Consider the following 23,327-nt stretch of genomic DNA (forward strand, 5'->3'; position numbering starts at 1 on the left):
TGAACAGGAAGTGTTTCAGAATGAGTGAAACGCTGATGTTTCCACTGAGCACATCGTGTTGTGTCAAAAGTGTTTCCCTCCGCACGTCTTTATCTTAAACCTTGGATGAAATTTAGAAACAGAAATATCAGACTGAGTCACCGAGAACATGAACTGAACTGAAACTCACACATACAAAATCAAATCAAATTCAAATTCAAATTTATTTGTCACATACACAATCATACACAGTGCGACGTGCATTGAAATGTTACATAATAGATAAGAGATGAACAAAGGTCTAAACGATGTACAGAATAAATTACGAATTTAACCTAAGAAGTAAAGTCTGAACTAAAAAGTTCAATTTAAAATAAAATGTGCAAGCTAAGAAAATGATAACTGTGAAACAAACAAGCTCACCATCCATAACACAATGAAACAGAGACTGAAAAGAGTTCACACAATGGAGCGAATGACAGCAAGCTTTCAACTGAAGATGGATATGAACCAGAACTCTGGAACATTGTAGCATGAAGCCATAACTCTTCCCCACGACATGTTATTGACCTAATCTTGGTCTGTTTTGTGTGTGTGTGTGTGTGTGTGTGTGTGTGTGTGTGTGTGTGTGTGTGTGTGTGTGTGTGTGTGTGCGCGTGTGTGTGTGTGTGTGTGTGTGTGTGTGTGTGTGTGTGTGTGTGTTTTCTAAATGGTCTTATGTCAGAGAATGTTAATATGTTGCTTGTTTGGTTGTTTATTAGCACAATAATTACTAAACAAAAAGTTCAAAAGAATAAAATGTGCAAATAAACAGTTTACAGAATAACGAGTTACATTATTGTAAAGGAAACTGGTGTAGCTGAAATTCAAATAATTGACGGGGGGAGGCAGAGGCGTAGCACAGGGATCTGAGCCTCTGTGAGTCCCCTTTACTTTATCGATCCACATCTCTAAGCAGTCTGTTCATATTAGTGTGCTCCAGGTATTTCTTTGATGAAAATGTTCGAGGTGGTGGGGTAGTCTTCATCACCTGATGTCATCCCTCCTCTTCTTCGATTCCTCTGCCCATGTGCGATCCTCCAAGCAGAGATGTCATTTCCAGGAACAACCACAGTACCGCGGGGTCGCTCATCGAGTCCTCGATGAAGAGCGGCGAATGGAGCTAAAGGGTTAAAACTCCTTCTGGAGCCTTTTAGCATATAAACAGATAGAACTTCATTCAGAACTGCAGGTAGTTCCTCTGGGAAATATTTATCTGTACAGTTAAAGTGATCTGGAATAAGTCCTAAAATTTTTCCCAAAAGTTTTTAGAGATGTTGAAACTCCAGACTCAGGACATGATTACTGAAACTTCTCTCCAAGAAGATTAGAATACGTGCCCATGATCTGCCAGAACTTCTCCACACTCTCGTTAGTCTAGATTTCTATGTAAGCGTTATAAAGAAGAGCAGGCAGCTCTAGATGATGACTGCACCCTCCAGGCAGATTGCCCAACATCCTCAGATACCGCAATTTCCAGTTTATTTTTTTGTTTTTTGGAGTCAGTGTTGACCTTGCTCAGTGATGTACGGTCTGCTTATTAACCCATTTATCTTACCAGAATGGTACGCATCAGTAAATATGTGAGTAATGTGTCTTATACATGTTTATAAGGTTGGAAACCTGCAGTCAGCTGAGACTGAAGTCACTTGGACGAGCGACGAAAGTTTCTCCCACTGAAAACGCTACGTCCACATGAACAGAATCAACCTTTTGAGATTCCTCTTTAAGATTTGAATCCTTTTGCAGAAATAAACTTAAGATTGTATCAAGTATCTGTAAAAGTCCAGTTTATACAGTCCAAATGTTTGATTGACATTTGGAACAGCAAGTGTGCTTTAAGAAAAAGGGTGTAAAAAGAAGACGCCTGAGGGTGCACGTCATTCAACTTGGTCTAACTACATGCTGATAAATAAACTGTAGGCAGAACAAACCTGTCGTTACAGGTAAGTTTACATGTGACTTTCTACCTCAATAATGGTAGAGAGGACAGCTTTTGTACCCGAGCTATCGGAAGAGCGTTGGGCTTCATCCAGTTAATGTTGATGGTTGTCCTTGCAGTCTTCAACAAAATATGTAAAACACAGCCCTCGCTGAGACATGAAGGGTCCTTCATTTATGTTTCACCAACATGTCTGCAGTTTGGGGCTGTAACAGAATAATGTGGGTTTGATCTCCAACCACACTACAACCTGGCATTTATTATTACCCTGCTGTGTGTAACGAGCCCTCTGTGCGGCTTCTCTTCATCATACACAAATGTAGATTTCTAAGAACAGGTATTAAACTCTTGTGGGTTAAAATCCATCTTTTTGCTTTACTTCACTTACTGCATCGATTTGGTCCCCCAGCTGACTTGTTACATTTAATATGGCCTTTGACTGAACTGCTCCTGGGTCCTTTTCAGTTTTTAATGTCTTTAAGTGTCATTTCTGTGTATATATTAAATCAGATTTTATAATTATGTGTTTAACTTAGAACAGAAGGATCAGGCTGCGTCTCAGGAGGAGATGATGTGACCCTCTATTAAAGTAAAAAATAAATAAATCTGGAAACTATTTCAACTGAAAATAATTAAAAAGTTCACAAGATCTTCTGAAGATGATGACGTTTTCCTTCCTTGAACATTTTGCAGACGAGAGCGCTGAGTCAGTGATTCAAAGCTGTGCCAAGTGGACGAGCAACATCGACGGGTTGATCCAGGCGTGAAAGGACGGTGAAAAACAAACTGACAGTACCGGGAGTCTTTGAGGTGGAAAAACAATGTTTGACACTGATCCAACATTTTTAAGAACTGGAATTGCTTCATCTGTTTTCATCAAATCCAAGTTCACCAGAAATCAGCTGAAGCCTCTGAAACTATCAGCCTGGAGCGTTTAGTGATCCGGTTTTCTCAAAGCATCACAGTGAAAAAGAACCACAGAAGAACAAGTTACTTGGCCAACACTTTCATTTGGAAAAGCAGCACGAGCACGATACAAAAACACCAATAATAAATAGTAAAAAGTTCTTAAACACAGCTGCAGAGCCGGGGCTTCGTTTACATCGCACACTGGCCATGATCAGAATGAGCTGGCATCAGCGGGCAGGTGTGGCATCTGTGCCTCTTGATCCCAAACGGTCTGAGCCGTCGTACGTCGCTCACTGACCCTGCCGAACATCAGGAGGAGGTGCCGCGTTCATCAGCAGGGATCAAAACACCGGTAACGGCTCTGAATCTGCTCGCTTTGAGCACACGTTTCTCTGAAAATCTGGACAGATAGTGACGCCAGCTGATGATCTTTATTCACGTCTCAGACATAAATATTTTGAGCTGGGAATCATGCAAAGCTACTCTGACAGAGTGAAAGCGTGAAGCTGGAACAGAGCGGTGTCCGGTGATGATCCCGGAGAGTCGGGCAGATATAAAATCTGATCAATTAAAATGTTGAAGCTTGTTTTGGTAAACGACGCCCCGCTGAGCAGACAGTGTGGATGAATCACGACAGCTAACACTAACACAGGGAGAGTCACGTGTTGAATAAGGAGTGATATAAAAGGTGAGAGGGGTGGGCTGCGTCCGGTACGGACACCTGTGCACACACAGGTCGTCATGGCGAGCGGCCGGGATGGGCTAATAGGGACGGCCCCGCCGCTCCTGCCTGCGGTCGCCCCTGGAAACCAAACACAAAGACATAAAACATCAGTGCAGTTTCCAGCCAACGGTCGAGTTTCGCCAAGTCAACACAAACCACAGAGGCACTGCTGAGCTTGGACTTCAACAAGTCAATACTCAGACTAAGAAATAAATAAATGATTTCAAAATCAACAAAACAGATTTTTAAATGAAATGAATTAAAAAAATCTGATCAGTGGGACCAAATCTTAACCCGTGAAACCTGTTTCTCGTGTATTTACAGTCAAAACACTCCAAATCAGGCTAAAAGTTACAAACAGGTTTCAGAGCAGCATGTGCTCCATGAAAAGAAGAGGGGAACCTGCAGACTGGGAAACAGGAGCCTGTCCCAACTGTTCAAATGCAAAATGAGCTCAGATTTTATTTAAATGGTTCATTTTCAGTTTGAACATCTGCTGTGTTTTCAATGTTCTGCTGTGAGTAAAATTCGAGTTTATGAATGATGACATCAGTTTTCCCACGTGTGTGTGTCGATATATATTTAAAGCAGTTCTCCTGCTGTCTATGTGCAGGTGTTTGCAGGTGTTGTTGACTCCACCGATACTGGAAACATCTGTAAGGCCAGGAGTTAACTGTCATGATTGCTCATTGATTTCCAAATGAATAACCATAAAACACTTGACGTACACGCGGGCACGCCGCCTCACAGAGCTGCCGTGCATCTTGTTGCTCACCTCACATCCATCTTGCCGGGGCCAAATCCTCCCCGCTCGCCTCCTCGGCCTCCTCTGAAGCCTCCGCTGCCGCGGTCGCCGCCGCGGCCCCTGAAGCCGCCCCGATCAAACCCCCCTCTGCGGTCTCCGCCTCCTCCGTAACCTCCTGCCAGGAAACAAATGAGGTGAGCGGGAATGCATGACTCACAAAACTGAAATGTTTCTCTGCTGTACACATATAGGTGATTACAGGAAACCAGAGTAAACCACTACAGAGCAGGATTCCTTCATAAACCGCACTGTGTTTGTTATGATTTAATTCAATAATTAATTCATTCATTCAATATCTGCAATCTTTTACTCTAATGTAAACCTACAGCAAAGTAAAATATGCTGAAATATTAACCTCACAGCTACAAGTTTATCCTCCTGAGATGTCTTAAACATTCACAGGTCACCCTGTTCTTCTTCTCCATCTTAGATAAACTATGAATGATGAAATTCCCCTTTTTCAAATATCACTAGTTACATTTACAACTCAGATCAGAAGGTCAGAGCGTGTCCAGGCTGCTCAGATGCTACGATCAGAGTTTTAACGGTTCCTCGTTCTTTGTTGAATCAAGAAGCTCCTAAACTTTGGAACAGCTTCCCTCTGCTGAATCTGCAGCTTGTTTTAAACGACTGCTAAAATCTCTTTTTTTAAAAACAGGTTAGGTTTTCTTTAATCATTCGTGCATCATAGAATACATTTGCATGTGACAAACGGCAGCTGCAGGTTGTTTCAGTTGCTCCTGCTATTTTCTCCTTACTCAGTATTTTTACATAATTTCTTTAAGGATTAATAAAGTATTCTGATTCTTGCTGTGTGTGTGTTTGAGCACATAACTGTGTGTCTGCGTGTTACAAACAAAGTTATCAGAACTACGCGATCGCACAGTACAAGTCGACCATCCTGATGCAGATGTAGAAACGTGATCGCCAGAGTCTGCCAGGATGTGCTTATCATTAAAATCACGACGAGAAAACTTTAAAAATTACCAAATGTAAACTTGTTTTCAAGTCACAAACACACTACTTCCAAATGTAACAACTACTGGAAATAGAAGACATTTTTGTCCTGCAGCCGCCTCGTGTGGAGATCAGTTATCTCAGGGAGGAGTTTACATCATCTGAATCCTCATTCTTTGTGCTTTTGTAATCCGGTAATCCAGAAACAGCGATAAGCAGCAAGCTGCTGCAAGCATGTGTTGTTCAGCCACATTTATGAAATAGCTCTAGATTATCTCACGAACATGACCTGCGTGAGATAAATACTGATGCTAACGCGTGTTCACTCGTCATCGCTCATTTCAACCATCAGTAGAGCTCAGAGAGCAGATCTCAGTAGATTTTATATCATCAGACAATGACATGAAATAAAACATGATTTAATCTACAGCCTGCCCAGGTAAACTACAGGTGTGCTAAACCACAGAAAGCTCCCACAGCTAAACACACAAGCATTAGAAGTGTACACAGAGTACATCCTGAAAGCAGCCGAGACAAAGGCTTTAGGACGAACTCCAGAAAAACAAACCAGCCGGCCGGGCGAACGTCGGGGTCAGAGGGCACACTCTCAGCTTCTGTTTCAGTCAGACTGAAAACAAACACTTAGAACGACTGAACAACACGAAAGATAACAACATGTTCAGCTTTCTCACTCCATAATAAAAGTCTGCACATGCTCTTTTTGTTCGTGATCCGATCGTGATCACATGATTTCTGTTGTTCATCCTCTGAGTGTAAAACAACTGAGGCACGAACTGAAACTGTGATATTACAGGAGACGGTGATACCCAAACAGCGCCTCACTTAAAAACCAGCTGATCGAACAGCGTTTGGTCGGCAGGAAGTAAAGTTACCTCCACGTGTGGCTGCTAATTCTCTTCTTCTGTACTGTCTTCCTCCCCTCACCACAACCGGCGGTCCCTCCCTGAGCCTGGTTCTCTCTTGAGGTTTCTTCCTGTTAAAAGGGAGTTTCTCCTTCCCACTGTCGCCAAAGCGCTTGTTCATAGGCGGTCATATGATTGTTGGCGTTTTCTCGGTTTCTTTGTATTATTGTAGGGTCTACCTCAAACAATAAAGCACCTTGAGAGAACCGTGATTCATATAAATAACAGTGAATGGAATTTAACTGAAGTGAACTTTTAGGGTATCGTGAAGTTATTTCAAAACTGTGATCTGTGACAGGAAGTCAGGTCAGTTCACTTGGAAAATTCTGCTTCCGCTGTTTGGCGTTCGTGACAGCGTGGGTGAAGCAGAAACAGTAACAACGACACACTTTAATAATAACTACATGTATTTTTATTTATTTAATGCATGTTTTGACCTTAACCCTTTAAGACCCACCATAGAACCAAGTCCGCTAGAGCTTACTTTATATTTTTACATGCTGTGGAGCCATTTGTGGGAGCATTTCAAGTTGCTATACATCAATACAACCGTTATTGCCCAAATTTTAATAATATGTATGCATTAAGTCCATAGTAACTACATAAATTGCAAAAAAGTGCAATAAACTACAAAAATTGGAAATGGTTTTTGTTTTTTTTACATATATTTCTAGTTAGAGAAATTTAAGAGGCTTATCCCTCAAAACTGTAAATACAAAAAAGTTGCACAAAATAGTTTCTAGCAACAGGAAATTTATTTTGAGTGTCTTCATAGTTTTATTTTTGAGATACACTAATTTTTATATACTGCAGGAAAAACAAAAATAAATATAATGCAAATTTGCAAAAAAAAACAGCATGTGCATCAAAATAAATGTTCAGCAGTGCAATTTGAGTCCTAAGCATCCCAGAAACTATTCAGAAAAGCATGAAGTCAAACATGACTTTTAAAAACACCAGTACAGGCTTATAAGGCCCCGAGGGTAAAAAACTAAAATTTCCATGAAAATGACTTCCGGTTTCGGGCAGGTCATGGCGGACATGCAATAGTTCGCGCTCACCTATATTCCAACGTAGGAAGTGTTATGAACAGCTGATCGGATCGGCAAAGCGTGTTTCTGGAATATTATGTTTTTGTTGCTGCAAGTGCTTTTTATACTATTTTTGCTATGTGTGAAAGGAAACCATGACTTAGGACAAGCTGATGGCATAAGATGTAAGTACAACTCCTCCGGTTTCATATGCAAAAAAAATTATTGTGCTAGCTTACGTGGTCCCAGTTCTGCAGTGATTTAGAAATAGTTAAGCAAAACAGAGCGTGCCCGGTTAAACACGTAAAGCCTTTTTTAAGTGTCTGAGTAAACTCTGTGAGTCAACAAATGTTCACCTATTTATTTATCTAATATTTATCCAGGTGTATCTAACCTCGCTCCATGGGGGGCATCCCACCAGCATCTTCAGCTTTCGGAGCTTTGCACTGGTTACACTCATTACGCCAGGAGAAGTTCAAGTTCCCACAGTTACTGAAGAGAAGAAAGGAAGACTTTAGAAGAACTGTTATATGTTGTTAACAGATCCGTAGAAAGATTACTACATTAAATAAAGGTAAGACTGAGCAAAACGAAAAAATCTGGCATCATATTTTAAGCAATCATTGTACAAGATGTTTTTGTTGTGTTTTTAATTCTAATTTATTGTCATAGAGGAGTCATCAAAACTCACGGGTTTGAACACTTCCAATCTCCGGCTCGCTGCTGCCCTCCTCCACCACTGGCACCACCTCCTCCCCCTCCATTGCCACCGTTGCCTCCTGGGAAACCTCCACCTCGACCGCCTCCGAACCCTCCACGGCCCATCGGACCTGCACAGAAGAAAACGCCACAGTATCTGTCAGCGGGACACGTGACTGATGGTTCAGTGCGAGGCTGAAGCTTTTTAATTCACTGCAAACAGTAAACGAGCATTTTTGTTACAGCGCAAGACTCAAAGTTCACCTGTGAAGTGCACCTGTGAAGTACACCGTGTGGTCCGACTGCTGTTTACAAGGTTATAATTTTTCACTTTATAAAAATAAAAGTAAAAAGAAAGTGACTCGCCTCCTCGCCCTCTACCTCCCCTCATGCCTCCTCGGCCTCCAAAGTCAGCTCTGCGTGTGGCAAAGGACACCTTGATTGGGTTTCCATTGAAGTCTTTACCTGGAGTAAAGCGATGAATATCAAAGGATCAGATATGAGGTATGAAATCAATGCTCCTTTCTAGCTCCATATTCTTGGACTTTCCAACAGTAGCTTTGCATGAGTTACAGTTCAACATAATCCTTATTTGTCTTATACTTTAGCAGTCAGTTCCATCAAAGCCTAGTTTCCAGATACAAACCGTATAAAACCACTTAAACCACCAATAGAAACTCAAACAGTGGGGAAGCCAAAGCTCAGAGTTAATAACTCACCATCAAACCACTCGATGGCAGCTTTAGCTGAGGGGGGGTCATCGAAGGAGACCGTGGCCTCCCCCTTCAGCTTCCCCGTCTCTCTATCTGTGTACAGGTTGATCATGGGCAGGCCTGTCTTCTTGTTTACCTAAGAGGACAGAAGGAAAGGGATGAAAGTCCATGGACCAGAACTGTGAAACAGCACAACAGTTCAGGTGCTGTGTGTTACCATGGAAATCAGACTAAAGGATAGAAATTAATTTAGATTCCAAATGATGAAATTCTTCGTCTTTTTCTGAAGTGTAACATAAGATTTTATGATGAGCCAACACGATCGGGGAACCAAGAAAGAAAATGGCTTCATTCCAGTTTTTGTTAAACTTCAACATCAAGCCGGAGCTTCTTTACCATTTTAACCAGTCATTAAAGCCATCTATACATGACATATCCAAATAAATGCTTTATTGATTACTGACCAAACACAAATCAATATGTTACCTTAATGATCCCAATCTGCTTAAAAAAGTCAGCCACTGATTCAACAGTGTAGTCGTCTCCCAGGCCTTGCACAAAGATGGTGTTGTTATCAGAGTTATCCTGGTCCTGCACTGTTAGAAAATCATATAAAGTGATGTAATTCAAGCAGTAACAATGGTGTAAAGCAGGGGTGTCCTTGAGAGCAACTGTCCTGGAGCTTTTACATGCATGCCTACTCCAACACAGGCGAATAAAATTGTTGAATTAGCTCTGCAGCATACCATCAAATTTGGCAAAGGCCTGGCAACAAGCCTTTCATTTGATTCAGGGGTTTCGGAACAAGGACGCATCTAAAAGCTGCAGGACTGCAGCTCTCGAGGACAGGGGATAGAGACCTCTGTGCTAAAGGAACTACCAAAAGGGTTAATTCTCTAGAAGTGTCTCTAAAAGTGCTCAGTAAATGTAGGCTTTACATTATTATCGGAAGAAAACAAAAACAAAGTGAAAAATGTCTGCCAATTATAAAGCCAAGAGAACCATGTCTTGGTAAATTCTTGGCATAGGAGGAAATATTTGTAGTCGTTTCTTCTGAATTTATTGGCTTTAGTACATCTCTCAGACTGACATCACACCAACGACTGAAAATGTCCTGAGTTTTGGCTTTTGTTGGTAGCTGAACAAAGAAAACAGGAAACACTTACTGAAGCCGGGTCCTCCGTGTCCTGGTTCTCTTGGTCCTTAAGGACAAAAACAAACAGATGTTAGGGGTGGAAAAGGTCAGCTGTTACATCACACACGAACAATGGTCTAACTAATAGTTAATTCATTTCATGCACACCTCATCCCCACAGGTATATCCAGCACTACTATCAAACTCTCTTTAGGTTTATCTGTCTGAACGTTTTTCATGTCTCGGCTCATTCGCTTCACCGTTATCGTTATCACACTCCACTGAGGTCAGCGAGTGGCTCCAAGTCCCAGGAACAAGTGTAAAAAAACACAACCGTCCACTTTATTGAGATACTGCCTTGTAGCTATTTCTGTGCATTGGCTTTGGTCCTTTTCTTCTCCAACGAGAACACGCAGACTCTTTGGAAAGAGCCTTAAAGGTGGTTTGTTTACATGTTGGGTTTTTTAAGAATTGCTGCAGTCATGTTGAAGCGTTTTCTTTAACACCAACATTACAGAATCATTGAACCAGTCAAACACACTGAAACACAATTGTTTTAATTTCTATGGAACAGCCCTACATGTCATTAATTGATCCCATTGGATACTTCAGTTTTCCCACAGCTCAACAAAGGATTCTTGCAAACTGCTCAAACATACGTCCTGGGAACACGAACGCCATGTTTGCCATTCTGACAATTGAACCCGCTCAGAAAACCATCTTCACCTGTGCAGGTTTTCAGACATTACCTCAAAACACCTTACGAAGCGCTTCAGTGCATCAGGTCCCGTCACTTTTCTGAAAGGAACTTGGGCTCAATGCTCCCTCTTTAAACAAACACGGGACTGGTTATCGGACGCCAAAGGCAAACCGCCTGCAGGAGCAGATCTGCTCGTGTCCATCTGACGTTAAAAGACTAGTTTGGGGGCTTTTTTTTATATATATTGTTCTAGTTTGTGACTGTGCAAACAAGGAGAACCAGTCTTTGGATACAACTCACTGAGGAAACCAAAATAGAAAATAAAATCTGATCCGTAACTAACATGAGCAGGCATCAGTGTCCCAAGCTAAAAATCAAGATTTCAGTTTCCAGTTTATTTTTCACTGAGCTCATTTTTAACTATCATTGACATTAAACAACTATCGGTTAGGGTGGAGCATCTGGCATTGGCTCCCTGAGAATCTTATGAGGAAATAATCAGGAAACTAGACACCACCCTCTCCACAATTATATCAGTAGTCGCAGATAGCTGAACTTTTATTGGCTGGATGGAAAACCTTAAGTTAATGCCCAACCCTAACAGGGGTCAATGACTTCATGACCTTTTATTTCTTTCAATAATTCAAATACAAACATTTTTTTCTATTACATCTGTTCCACATAAGCACAATAAAAAACTTTACATTGCAGCTAAACTGAAGATTTTTCATTAGAAAGCATACGCCCTCGTTGGTTTTTGTGATGTTTGTGATGTTGTGGATCTTAAAGACATCCCACTCCAGCAATGAGTAAACTGGAAGAATCAGAACGGACCAAAACCAGAAACCTGAATATGAGCATCTATTCTCAGATGCAGTGGTGAAAATTTAGATATGGACTTTCCTACGCTAAACACATAACCAGTGATTATTTTAATTATACTAAAGCACGCCCACCTTTCTTTATGATCAACCCACATCTGAGGATGTGACTAAGCATTCGTGCCTCTTGTTCTATTGTTCCAAATTGTTCCAAAGTTTTCTGCAGAAAGGCGGGCAGACAATGGTGTTCAATCCCATCCACACTGAGGACGGTGCAGAATCAGAGCCTGGGAGATTAAACCCTACAATAAACTACTCAACAATCTTTAAAGAAAGTTTGAGTTAAGTAAGTATGTATTAGATTACTACAGCCCTTCTACAACAGGGTCTCGCCATTTGCAGGAATCACGGTCAACATCTCCAAGTAGTTTGGGCAAACAAGGCCAAGTCCTACTGAAACAATCCAAAAAAAAAAAGTGCCGTAACGTCAATCTAATGGTCAGGATTTAAAACAAACAAACAAAAAACTCATCCTAGAAGCAAGTCTTGCCAAAATTATTTTGAAGTTCCTATCTGAATAAATAAGAGCTCTAACTTTTCCAAAAAAATACTCTCACCAACTGAATTATTCAAAATATGTTATGAGTCTGATCACAGATTGATGTTTGAAAAGCTTCTTGATTGGCTCAGTCCAGTCCAGTGATACAGTCAGCACTCTGATTGGCTCTATGGTGGGAAGGGTGGCCCACCGCCATATCTGACCATGCAGAAGGCTCCCACAGATTTCTGTTCAGGATTATTTGAGCCTCCTCCTGCAATGTTTTTGTAATAGTCCCCGAATCACAGAATCACCAGTAAAACCAGTAAAGAATGACTAGAAATGTGAAAACTTTTCATACTTTCAGGTTCCGCTGATTTAAAGCAGATAATTGATGGTCAGAACGTCCAGCATCTTTGCAGTTACCCAGAGATTTTTGCAAGGCATTCTTTGAACGCTGTTTTGCTCTTACAATGTCTCTAATGAAAACACCTTTCAATCAGCATACTTTTGCTTTTTCTGCAGCTGTTGTGCTGCTTCAAACTGGCCTTGGAGTGGTAATCTTTGGGTGGTGAATGACACCAATACAGACACAGTGGCCATGCGGGGTAAACACCATTTATTGCTAGAACCTTGTTGCACGTGCTACCTGTAAATTTTAACTAAAATAATTTGGTAATTTAAATAAAAAGCCCACATTTATATAAACTCTCCGATCCGTATCAGTTTGTGCTTCTTATGAGCAGGATTGTAAACAACTGAAAACCTTCAAGAAATATTGTCCAAACAGTTTGAAGGGCTTGAAAAAAAGATTATGACTGGACTTCTTTGGGTTTGTGAAGACGTTCACCTCTCATCCAAAAGGCTTCTTCAGTTCCCACTACTGACCGCAACGGTCAGTAGGTGTCACATGAGCCGTCGTTCAGAGTAGGCATAGATGGCCTCTTTCAAACCAACGTTCATCTTGTCAAATTCTCAAATTTGACATTCTCAACATTCTCAAAAGCTACCCCACTGTGGGTTAAATACCTGGGACTCTCCGCCTCTTGTTTCTAGAACTGAAGGGAGTTTCACCTCCTGGATGAAACTCCCTTCAGTCACCTTCTTTTCGAGCTCTCAAAACTACCATGACTGGATGACTGAGAGTCTACACAGACATGTAGTAGAACTACAGTGGAATGAATCAAGTTATTGCCATTACTACTTAATCTCTTTATGATCAGAAAAGAACAAAAGCAAAACCCTCTTCAGCCTGAATGAGCATATTCTCGGATGCAGTGGTAAGAATTTAGATAGGGGCTTTCTTACTGTAAACAAATAACCTGCAATTACTTTAACAAAGCTAAAGCATGCCTGCCTTTCTATACAATCAACCCAGATCTGAGGGTGTGACTAAGCATTCATGCCTCTTGTTCTATTGTTCCAAATGGATTTGCAACTGAACCAAGAATTTTCAGTTTTCATCACCGTGAGTTCCAGAGTCAGTGTCATGTGAAAAAAATTCCCAGTGTGTGCAACCCAACCAGTTTTTACCTTTCAACCGTCTTTGGTGGAAAGTACAACAGACTCAAAACATCCATCAACAGGTTTTCAAGCCAAGCCTTAAAAACCATTTATGGTCATTTCATCCATTTAACGCGCTTTGTCATGTTTGCACAACACGATATCTCACTTATCTCACTTCAGTCACTGAGTTTGTCACCATCCACACTTCAAATTCAAACACCAAGTGCCAGAGGAGCAGTGGAAGGGCTAATGATGCAGTTTTAACTCCCTCCGATGGACATTTCAAGTCAAACACACAAAACACGATGGGTGTTATTATCTGTACAGTCATGCTAGAGACAGTATACATCAAAAGTCTTAACATTCGCCTGACCTTCACTGTTAAATAGTTGTTTTTTCTTCAGCTTTTCAGACAGAATCAAGTTTTATCCCCCAAGCCACACTTGAAGTACCAGAGTTTGAGCTTACTCCCTTTTAGCTTTGACACACCTTTTCACGCAAGTGTTGAAGTTTTTTGTCACTTACCACCAAACTTATTGAATCCTCCACGATCGCCCATTCTGATGAAGAGGAAGAGAAAAACGACACGCATTGAAGGCTGGAGCTGACAGCGATTTCTCTCAATGGGCTGAGGTTAACCTTCACTCTCACAGCGTCTTTGCTAAACCCACCCCTCCTCGCTGGCATTGTCCAAATGTACCCTTACTGCATGTTGATGTAACCCATGGACAAGAGGCCAGTGTACAAACCCTGTTAGCTGAAATTTGCATTTCTGACTCAGAAGGTGTAAAAACTTTCAAGTTCCATTTATTTCATCATAAGAGAATTAACAAACCCAAACATCAGAGCTCTGATCCCTTGGTGGGTGCTGTTTGTTTGTTTCTTTAAAGGTCTCGGAAAACCTTTATTCACTCAACACAGGGTGTCTACAGGTATGAACGACTTCAATTTAGAACCTTCAGACCTTAAAGATTTCACTTTGAGTAACACAAAGGTGAAAACACACTGACATCAGGTCAAAGCGAACAGTCAGGTCAAATTTTCATTTGTTTTTATTCCCGAGTCTGAACAACACGGCACAGACTGCTCTATCAGCATTTTCAGCCACAGGCTTTAACAGCCAAAAGTATTTTTATTCTTATTCACGTGTGTTTGACCTTCTTTCCTTTTCGATCATTGAGCAGGTTGGACAGCAGGGCCTTCTGCATCTCTACCGTGCTCAGGCCTGAGGCTGGGTCTCACTGGGCTTTAACTTAAAGTACTTGTGTATTTTTATCCTGAGATAAAACAGTTACTGTCTGCAATGCTTTTTACACAAAGTAAAGCTAAAAATTATACTTTGAAACAATTTAAAAGGGTAAAATTATCCATGAGATGCATTTCATTCTAAACTGCATTAACTGAATGAGGCACAATTTTTTCACCCAGCGGGTGAAAGTACTTTGATATTTATACCTTTCTATAAAATTAAGCTGGTAAGAACACGCCAGTGGAAAAGTGTGTAGCAAACCCAACCCCACCCGTTTTCTCTTCAGCTGATATCTTTCCACTTATCTTCAATTCAAGCAGACCAAACCATTAGCTGCTATTCACCAAGTAGATTACACATCATTTGATGCTCTCTCGCAGGTACAGCGTCGGCTTCTAAAAATTGATGCGGTCACATTGTTGTTACCTAATTATGCAGAGGAGGCCAAAGCAGCTTTGTGTCTTGGAAACTGTCTCAGTGACATGATTTTAAAATGTTTGAGACCCACTTAACTGAATTCAAGAAAATGTTATTCTTCTTTAGGGTTTTTTAGAGTTTCAAGTCTTTTTTAAGGACCCGTAGACACCCTGTCTTTACACAAATTGCAGCAATTCCCAAGTGTTTGAGACTTTTCTCCAAAATGACTGATTAGTATTTAAGTAATATATCCTTGTGTTATTAGAAGACTATTAAATCTGACTTCCCCATAATGTGATTTTCCAAATGATGGCTTAAGAGCAGAAAGCCAGCCTGGAGAGAAGGTAAAAGCCTAGGAGAAGATTCAAAGAGTGATTAAAGCAGAGTATGGTACAGTAAACCTGCAAGGGCTGGTGGGGAAGGTGGTGGTAACAGGTGAAAAAGGCAGGTGATGGTGATATACTGAGGTGTGTTAGTTTGTAGGCAGAGTGAAGGTCACACTTTATTCTATAGAAACATTTCAGACACAAGCAAAGATGAAAAACTCGCCGTACGGAGTTTAAGTCTGCATACAGAAGTTTACGAGCAAGGCTCGCTGGGTTCCTTACATACATGTAATGCACAGCAGTGTCGTTTTGAAGCCAATCTGTCTTTCCTGGAGATTACATCTCCACCTTTCTTTGTCTACTTGGGTAATTATTTTGTACCTTTTATAAACGGCGCATAGAGTCGCTTCAGAAAGTTTCAGCAGGGATGTTACTGGTTTAAACATCTAACTAGCCGTGCACATTCTGAGCATTCAGATTGGCACATTTTTGTGTTGAAGTTGTAAAAATAATTTCAGAAGTTATATTTTATTTTCCTAGAAACAACCCACGGTGAAGGGAAACCATGGTCTTGGAGATTTGCTGGACAGGCAGTACCAGTCTTTGCAGTAAAGACAGAGCTGAGTGCGAAGGTAAAACTGTCGATTTACTGATAACGATCTACGTTTCTGCTCTCGCCTGAGGGTCCTGACCAAACCAATAAGATTAAGGATACGTGGGGGAAATGAATCTACTCTGACAGCTGTTTGGGCTCTCAGGCTCTCCTTGAGAGTAGAACCAACGGCCCTCCAATTTAAAAGGAGTCAGGTGATCGCGACACCTCCTGTGTGAGCTGAGGAGGCCCAGTCACAAATCCAGGACATGCTGGAGAGATTATATCTCTTAGCTGGCTTCAGAAAACCTTAGTGTTCCCCCATGACAACACGGTGGTGACGGGGGGGCATCTTTGGTTAGATGCCCGGTCAATGACTTGGACCAAGTAAGTAGCAGAAAATAGATTGATGGACAAAGTATTAATTACAAATAAAAAATGTATTTTAAAACAAAAAGAGTGCAAAGGGTCTGAATACTTTCTGAAGCAACTGTATACTTTATTATTTATAGCTGAATGGCATTTTTGAACTCCAGATGTGGCACAACACACATACCATTATCTTTCTTTGACGTGTTCATCCATCGTAAAACTGATAATACCCCAAAGTCATTTGTAAACTTGACATGGATTTATCAGCTGATTAGTTCTCACTGTGGCGAATATCAAGATGACCCAGTGTGGAAGGAGATGTACAGGAAGTACACGATGGATGAGAAAATACATAATGGAATGGGAAACTAGTTTATCTGAGTCCAGCTCTAACATCATGAGGTCACAAAGAAGAAAACGAGAGACTACGTAACCTCGTAAGAAGAACAAAAACATCAACTTACCGGTTTATGCTTCACAGCTTCAAGCATTCAGTGCTGATGTTCTTTGTTCTGTACGTTTAATTCATTGGCTTTACGAAGCTTTGCTCCAACCCATTATCCATTTCTGCTGTTTTAATCCAGCTTCACCCAAAACCACTGAGGCCTCTGCAAGTATTCAGACCTCTGGGTAATAACACCAATTACCCGTGGCCGTGCACTTTTCTTTTGTGCATTAGCCTTATTACAGCCTTTATCAGCATCCTGCTAGTGCACCTGTAACTTTTACTAACACGTAGTTTTCCCAGTGCTGGATCAGAGCTGAGAGAATAACCAACAACAATTCACAGTGATGTGTGATGAATGAATGATATTGAATTCAGTTTTTCCTGAGCTGCTTGGAATTTTTGTGGTTGTGGTTTCTGATTTGTATCATAGCGGAGCCTTCGTTTTTACATTTGCATCTTTTCTTTTCCAAGGTTGGAACAGATGAATCGAGTCAGTGGTATTAAAACAATCATTCTATTGAAAATGACAAATCTGAATCACATCCCAGCATCTTCAGTGTGTCCCATACTTTAGGGTTATCCTAACCCTAAAAATAACCCTAACACATCCATGTAAGACTACAGCCTCATCAGCATTCATAGACAATTCCTTTGCTTTTATTTTGAAAGTGTTGGCACTGTAAACATAGCGGGCCATGCTCGTGTTTTCACAGTCGATAGTTCGATGGCCGCATCACTACTGTGTGTCACCATCACTCTGGAGTTAGAGCTGGACAGACTTGAACAAGCTTGGAGTACATTTGACTCCACCTCCGCCTGACTCCACCCTCTTGGATTCCACCCTCGCTGGTGACAGTTCTTGTTTGGTTTTTTTAAACGGAGGTCCACACTAACCAGATTCTGCCACGACGCCGAGCTCACTGACGCATCAGAGCTGGAGACGAGACGAAGTTCAGCCACATGACGAGGATCTTATTGAAGAGGCAGCTGATAATAGCTTCCTTATTTATTGTCTCAAGCTGTATCTTTATTATTTATGAATTTGTTTTGGAATGCACAGGTGTGCCACCTGTTGTGCATAATGGCACAAAACACTGAATGAACCCTGTCAGACGTTATAGCTCCATAGAAATAACATCAATACTTCAATAATGAACAAATAATCCATATATTGGCAGTATGTGAGATTTATTTCATCCTCTCTGATCAGAGAGCACCGATCATTCTGTTGTGTTTGCACTGACTAAGCAGAACAGGAAACAGTACTTTCAACCCATGTTGGATGCCACAAAGTAGCGCTGAGTGAAGCGCAGATTTTCAAAATAAAAGAAACCGAGTTTGGCTGCAGTGTTGTTTTTGTGTTCTGGCTGTGAACCTCTCATTTTTGGCTTACTGATCCATTCTTGACCAGATTTTTTTTATTTGTTTTTAACCTCATCACACTGTCAGGCGGGTCTGCACAGAGTCAACCGGACCACAACGCAAACCACCATGAACCAAGAAAACCCAGCTGAGTGGACGTCCTCTCTTTTATAGGACGAGCTGATATCACAGCACAGATGTTGGCTTTTAAAACTTTTACCTTTGTGCTCTTAATGTGTAAAAAACACACCTGCAGGCAGATGAAATAAGCCTGTTTAAGGTCACACTTTCTCCTCGCTGCCTCCACCTTCTGTTTTCAAAGATGAGTTTCATTCACCTGTTCTTATGAGTACTGTAATGTTTCAGAACACACTGCTTTTTTGTGGCCATTTCATGTTTCTTTTTGATTTGGTGGTAAGGTGGTCCAGTGGCCTCAGAGCAGCAGGGTCTGGGTTTGAATCTGTTTTATCGTCTGAGGAGTCTGCAGAGATGATTCACAGCTTTGGCTCTTTCACTTTTCAACCACATGTCGACTCACTGGACCTTTAGCAATGTGGTCTTCAGCGTTTTTGGGCTGGGTGGAGAGGCGCTCCACGGGATCTCTCGCAGCACTGAGGATTACATACTCTTACAAGCAGGTGAGGTCAGAGGTGTAAATATGAATCACTACTTCTTTTTTGTTACAGGAAAAAAAAGAAGTAGTGCGGCTCCATGTAAAACCAGATGGGTGGAGACATTAAGATGTAGCACAGCCCTGAGCTTCTGTGACTCATAAGTCAATGATTGATAACACCTACCCCATGCCTCCTCTTCCTCTTGGACCACCTCGGCCGCCTCGGTCAAAACCTCGATCGTATCCGCCACCACCGCGGCCTCCAAATCCGCCTCCACCGCGACCCCTGCCCCCACGGCCTTCCTGACCTCCATAACCTCCATCAGGACCACCGTATCCTCCGCCTCCTCCTCCACTTATCGGCGGGCTATCGCCTCCATATCCTGAGAGAAAGTTCCAACCTCAGCAGACCAAACACTGATGTGCTTTCAATCAGTAATCAACAACTACACAACCCCTCACCTCCACTCTGCCCGTACTGGCTCTGCTGGCTGTAGCTCGGCGGAGGAGGGGTGTTGTAACTCGGCGGTTGGTTGTAGTGACCTCCTCCGTGCTGAGACAGTTGTGGGTGGCTTCCGCTGCCCCCGTAGTTACCACCAGGCTGCCCTCCACTGCTGCCGTAACCGCCTCCGCTCGCTCCGCTGCTCGGTGGCTGGTAGGTGGGAGCTGGCGAGTTGCCTTCATAGCTGTTAGAAAACAGGAAGTGTTAAAGACTACAAAGCAACATGGCAGCTCACATATGAGAGACTCAAACTACAGCTGCTCAATTATGGGGAAAACCTTAATCCTGATTATTTTGTTCAATGCTGTAATCTCAATCATTCACTTGGCGGCTACTCATCAGCCTTTTACAGCTAAGGGCCAAAAATGATTTGACTGTAAATGAACAAACATTTACTAAACTTGAACATGTCTGAATGTCCTCAAAATGAACATAATGCACATGAAAACATGTTTGGCCTCCGCAGTAACAGAGGGGTAAAGAGAAGTTCAGGTGGCAGCGGACACGTGCACGTCGACACACGTGCACGTCGACACACGTGCACGTCGACACACACGAACTAATTAAAAAGAGGCTTTGTGTGATGAAATTAGCTAAAAGGGTCACCGTCTGCAAGTCCACGCCGGCTTCAAAGGACATATACCAGGCGAATGTTTGAGGCTGGATTTAAACTAGTTCGGCCTCTAGGCTGACCTATAATATAATGAAAAACAGAGCACCTGCTTTATTAGGATTAGTATCATAGAGATAAGCACTGAATTACTGAGACTGAGCTCGGCTTATGTTGTACTTTATACTGGGGACCAGTATGAACATTTGATTTTTATTACAGGAGTGTTCTGACCACCATCAAACAACAAAAACTAACTGCACTCCAAAATTATTTAAAACTAAAGACGAATGTGGCCTTTAAATTATTCTTTTTTTGACGGCTTCTATCAAGGTTCGCTAAAGTAGTTCAGCTGCCTCCATCTCCTGCTATCCCAGCATCCTCCTCTCTCACACCGCAGGTAAAGTCAGTGAGGTTTGTGGTTGCTCCTAAACACTACCCCTGTGCAGATGGGGCAGAAATCAGTGAATTAAAGGCGAGGTGAACGTGAGCATACCCCGCAGAGGATGGAGGAGGAGGCTGCTGCTGCTGCTGGCTGTACCCGGAGAATGACGACTGCTGGCTGTAGCTCATGCTGGACGGCTGGTTGCTGCTGTTATAGCCACCGGAGCTGTAGGACTGACTTGAGTGACCATACCCACCACCGCCACCGCCCTGGTTGGAGGATGGAGACCCGTATCCACCTGGGAAAAGGAAACTGAGTCACAGGTGACTGGAAAACAGTGACTGTGGATTTGGGCGGACGTTGGGGCTTCCTCTACCTGACTGAGGATGGCCGTAGCCACTATAGCCTCCCTGACTGTAGGAGCTGGAGCTGCTGTCCGAGCTCTGGTTGTAGCCTCCGTAGCCCTGCTGGCCGTAACCCGGGGCAGACGACTGACCGTAGCCCTGGCTAGCACCGCCACCTCCACCATAGGATGGATAGCTGCACACACCAACCAAGAATACACCGTTTCAAATTTTTTTCATTGACTTACAAAACAAAATCATTTCCACGGTTAAATGCAAGGACTTACTTTTCTTGTTTTAACCCGAATTCAAAACCTAAATGTATTTACTCTGAATGAGTATTAATGACTGAAAGCTTCATGAATGAATAAAGACATGATTTACATAACTTACCCCTGGCTAGATGTTTGGGAATAATCTGTGGGAAAAAGCAGAGAGGGTTAATATTAAAGTCAGTTTTGATGATAGCAATAAAACATCCAAACAGTGTCAGACATAATCTATAACCTCACAAACTCAACAGTAACTATAAGACACATTTTAATGGTAATTATTAAATGAATAAACTATATCCTATCTGTAAAAACACTTTTTAAGAAGGCCACGTCACTGCTTTTTATCATCCAGAAATGGAAAATGGTAATACTTAGGCTCAGTTTTCATGACATGGACTAAAACTGATTCTCTTTTAGTCTGGGACTAGATTTAATCCATGCCTGGGAGATCTATCCAAACCGAACATAATTAACAAAAACAGACGATTTAAAGTGTTTCAGACTGCAACACTGTGAAACTATTTATTTATGAAACTATTTATGAATACATTAAAAACCAAATCAGACACCAAATCCACTGAATTCAAATTTGTCAGATCAGTCTGGATGTGGGAGACAGACACTCAGTACTTTTAAGATTATGCTTAAAACTTTTGTTTATTGACATAGTTAGGGCTGGATCGGGTGACCCCGAGCCGACAGGCTTCCCATGATGCACTGAGCATTTCTTCTTCGTTCACACCACTCTGCATCATATCATTTGTTATCTCTGCTCTCTTACCCCCAGCTCGGTGTTATGGACGAGCCTCGGGGGTCCTGATCCGCCCAATCAAGTCACTGTGCAGCTGAATCCTAATGACACACTTCAGCTATAAGTTACACTAAATCACATGATAATGAAAAACATAAACACCCATATTGCTGATAAGCTACTGCAGTGCAGCTCAGTTTAATGATGCAGTTCACATCAGTCTAGAGCTTCCTGTGCAGGTCAGAAGTATCTCTGTGTCTCATCGGTGTGTGCAGCGAGCTTTAAAGCATGACACTGCATGAAAATGGCAACACAAATGGAAATGTGACGAGGATATTGTGCCCTAGTGTGTGTTGTGAGTTCACTGATCCAATCAATCACAGACACAGTCGCCCTTTTATAACTATAAACTTTGAGTGTCCTGTGCTTATATGTTTGGAAATATGTACGGCCTGTTTATTTATTGTTTCGTGTTTTTCTGGAATAGCAAAGCCCTCCCTGTCGGTTACCCTCCAGTTCAAACACCCAGCCTGCTGCTCCCTCCCCTCACCCCCATCAGGCAGATGGCTGCCCCTCCCTGATCCTGGTTCTAACGCAGGGTTCTTCCTGTTAACAGGACTTTTCCTCACAGGGGGCCATGTGACTGTTTCTGTGTTGTTGCAGGCTCTTTACCTGACAGTATTAATAATCCAGCCCACAGATGCCAAAAAATGAATAATGAAATGTCTTTCATTATTTGGGGTTGAGTTGAACCCGCCTGGTGTAGGTGAGCTGGGTTTGCTCGGTCTCCGCTCTGATGTCCTTCTAATAAACCGAGGACAGGGGTTAAAGCAGCGGGATCGGCACAGGGGGGCGGTTACTCTGCTCGAGACCGCAGTGAGCCACCAGAAACTGGGTCAGCAGCAAAACCGGGCTAACGGCGAGCTAACCGGACCGGAGCAGCTTCGGTTACTCAGATTTAACCAAAGCTAGGCGGCGGGGCGGTCCTGCAGCCGGACAAACGGTGGCGTAAGGCCTGCATGAATTAAATGTGATAATAAAGGATGGACGCCACGCCCCCCAGAGAGCCATTTAAACTGCAGCTAGCCGCTAGCTGTCCTCTGTTCACCGGCAGGTGAAGGTGATGCTATCTTTAGCTAACCGGCTCCGACGCCCAGACCCCAGACAGATTTGCCCGTTTCTCTTACCGTTAGACGCCATTTACACGGAGACAGCGCCGCTTCGGCCTTTCTCTCGGTCAAACAACGCGTCGTTGGATGATTAAACCGAAGAAGAGGACGAATCGACACGAAGCTCGACCCACTAGCGCCGCCGTCTTCAGCTGCTGTTCCTCCGCCGCCCGCCAGGGGGAGCGCAGCAGTATCGATGATGTTTAGTTTTATGTCAGGTGAAAAATGGTCCATCATCACAAGATGTGATGAGATGTGACTTCTTATAACACAAAATAGTAGTAGATTAATAGTAATTATAGCAATACAGTATCATTTTAATAACAACAACAATAAAAATAATTTTTAATAATTTCTTTTCGTTTTTTCTTCAGAAGGAAAGTGAGTGCATTTATGATGATGGTAATGATAGTTATGAAAAACCTAGTTTGCGTACCAAACATAATTCTAAAATGCTCTATAAGTCATTTCCACCCATCCACCATAACAGG

General features: G+C 42.2%; 1 protein-coding gene across 1 annotated transcript; it reads right to left on the reverse strand.

Moving 5' to 3' along the window:
- Window positions 1–2,950: 2,950 nt before the first annotated feature.
- fus (FUS RNA binding protein) lies at window positions 2,951–23,018 on the reverse strand. Its single transcript, XM_084925044.1, has 15 exons — window positions 22,855–23,018; window positions 21,035–21,059; window positions 20,674–20,837; window positions 20,409–20,595; window positions 19,263–19,486; window positions 18,985–19,183; window positions 13,947–13,981; window positions 9,888–9,923; window positions 9,208–9,317; window positions 8,728–8,857; window positions 8,375–8,473; window positions 8,001–8,139; window positions 7,704–7,801; window positions 4,369–4,513; window positions 2,951–3,671 (listed from the first exon to the last, which is right to left on the reverse strand). The coding sequence occupies exons 1-15, from the start codon at window positions 22,865–22,867 to the stop codon at window positions 3,632–3,634; spliced, it is 1,644 nt and encodes a 547-aa protein (XP_084781170.1). The 5' UTR covers window positions 22,868–23,018; the 3' UTR covers window positions 2,951–3,631.
- Between the last annotated feature and the right edge of the window lie 309 nt (window positions 23,019–23,327).

The sequence above is a fragment of the Perissodus microlepis genome, chromosome 4 (assembly GCF_051167445.1).
Source record: "Perissodus microlepis isolate ML-2025 ecotype Zambia chromosome 4, ASM5116744v1, whole genome shotgun sequence".
Classification (NCBI taxonomy): domain Eukaryota; kingdom Metazoa; phylum Chordata; class Actinopteri; order Cichliformes; family Cichlidae; genus Perissodus; species Perissodus microlepis.

What these genes read in the sequence shown, in the direction of transcription:
- fus (XM_084925044.1), bottom strand. An exon ending in CTACGGCCATCCTCAGTCAG is followed by an intron (nt 20,596 to 20,673) that starts GTAGAGGAAGCC and finishes TCCTTTTCCCAG; the next exon opens with GTGGATACGGGTCTCCATCC. An exon ending in GATTGGAAGTGTTCAAACCC is followed by an intron (nt 7,802 to 8,000) that starts GTGAGTTTTGAT and finishes TCTTCTCTTCAG; the next exon opens with TAACTGTGGGAACTTGAACT.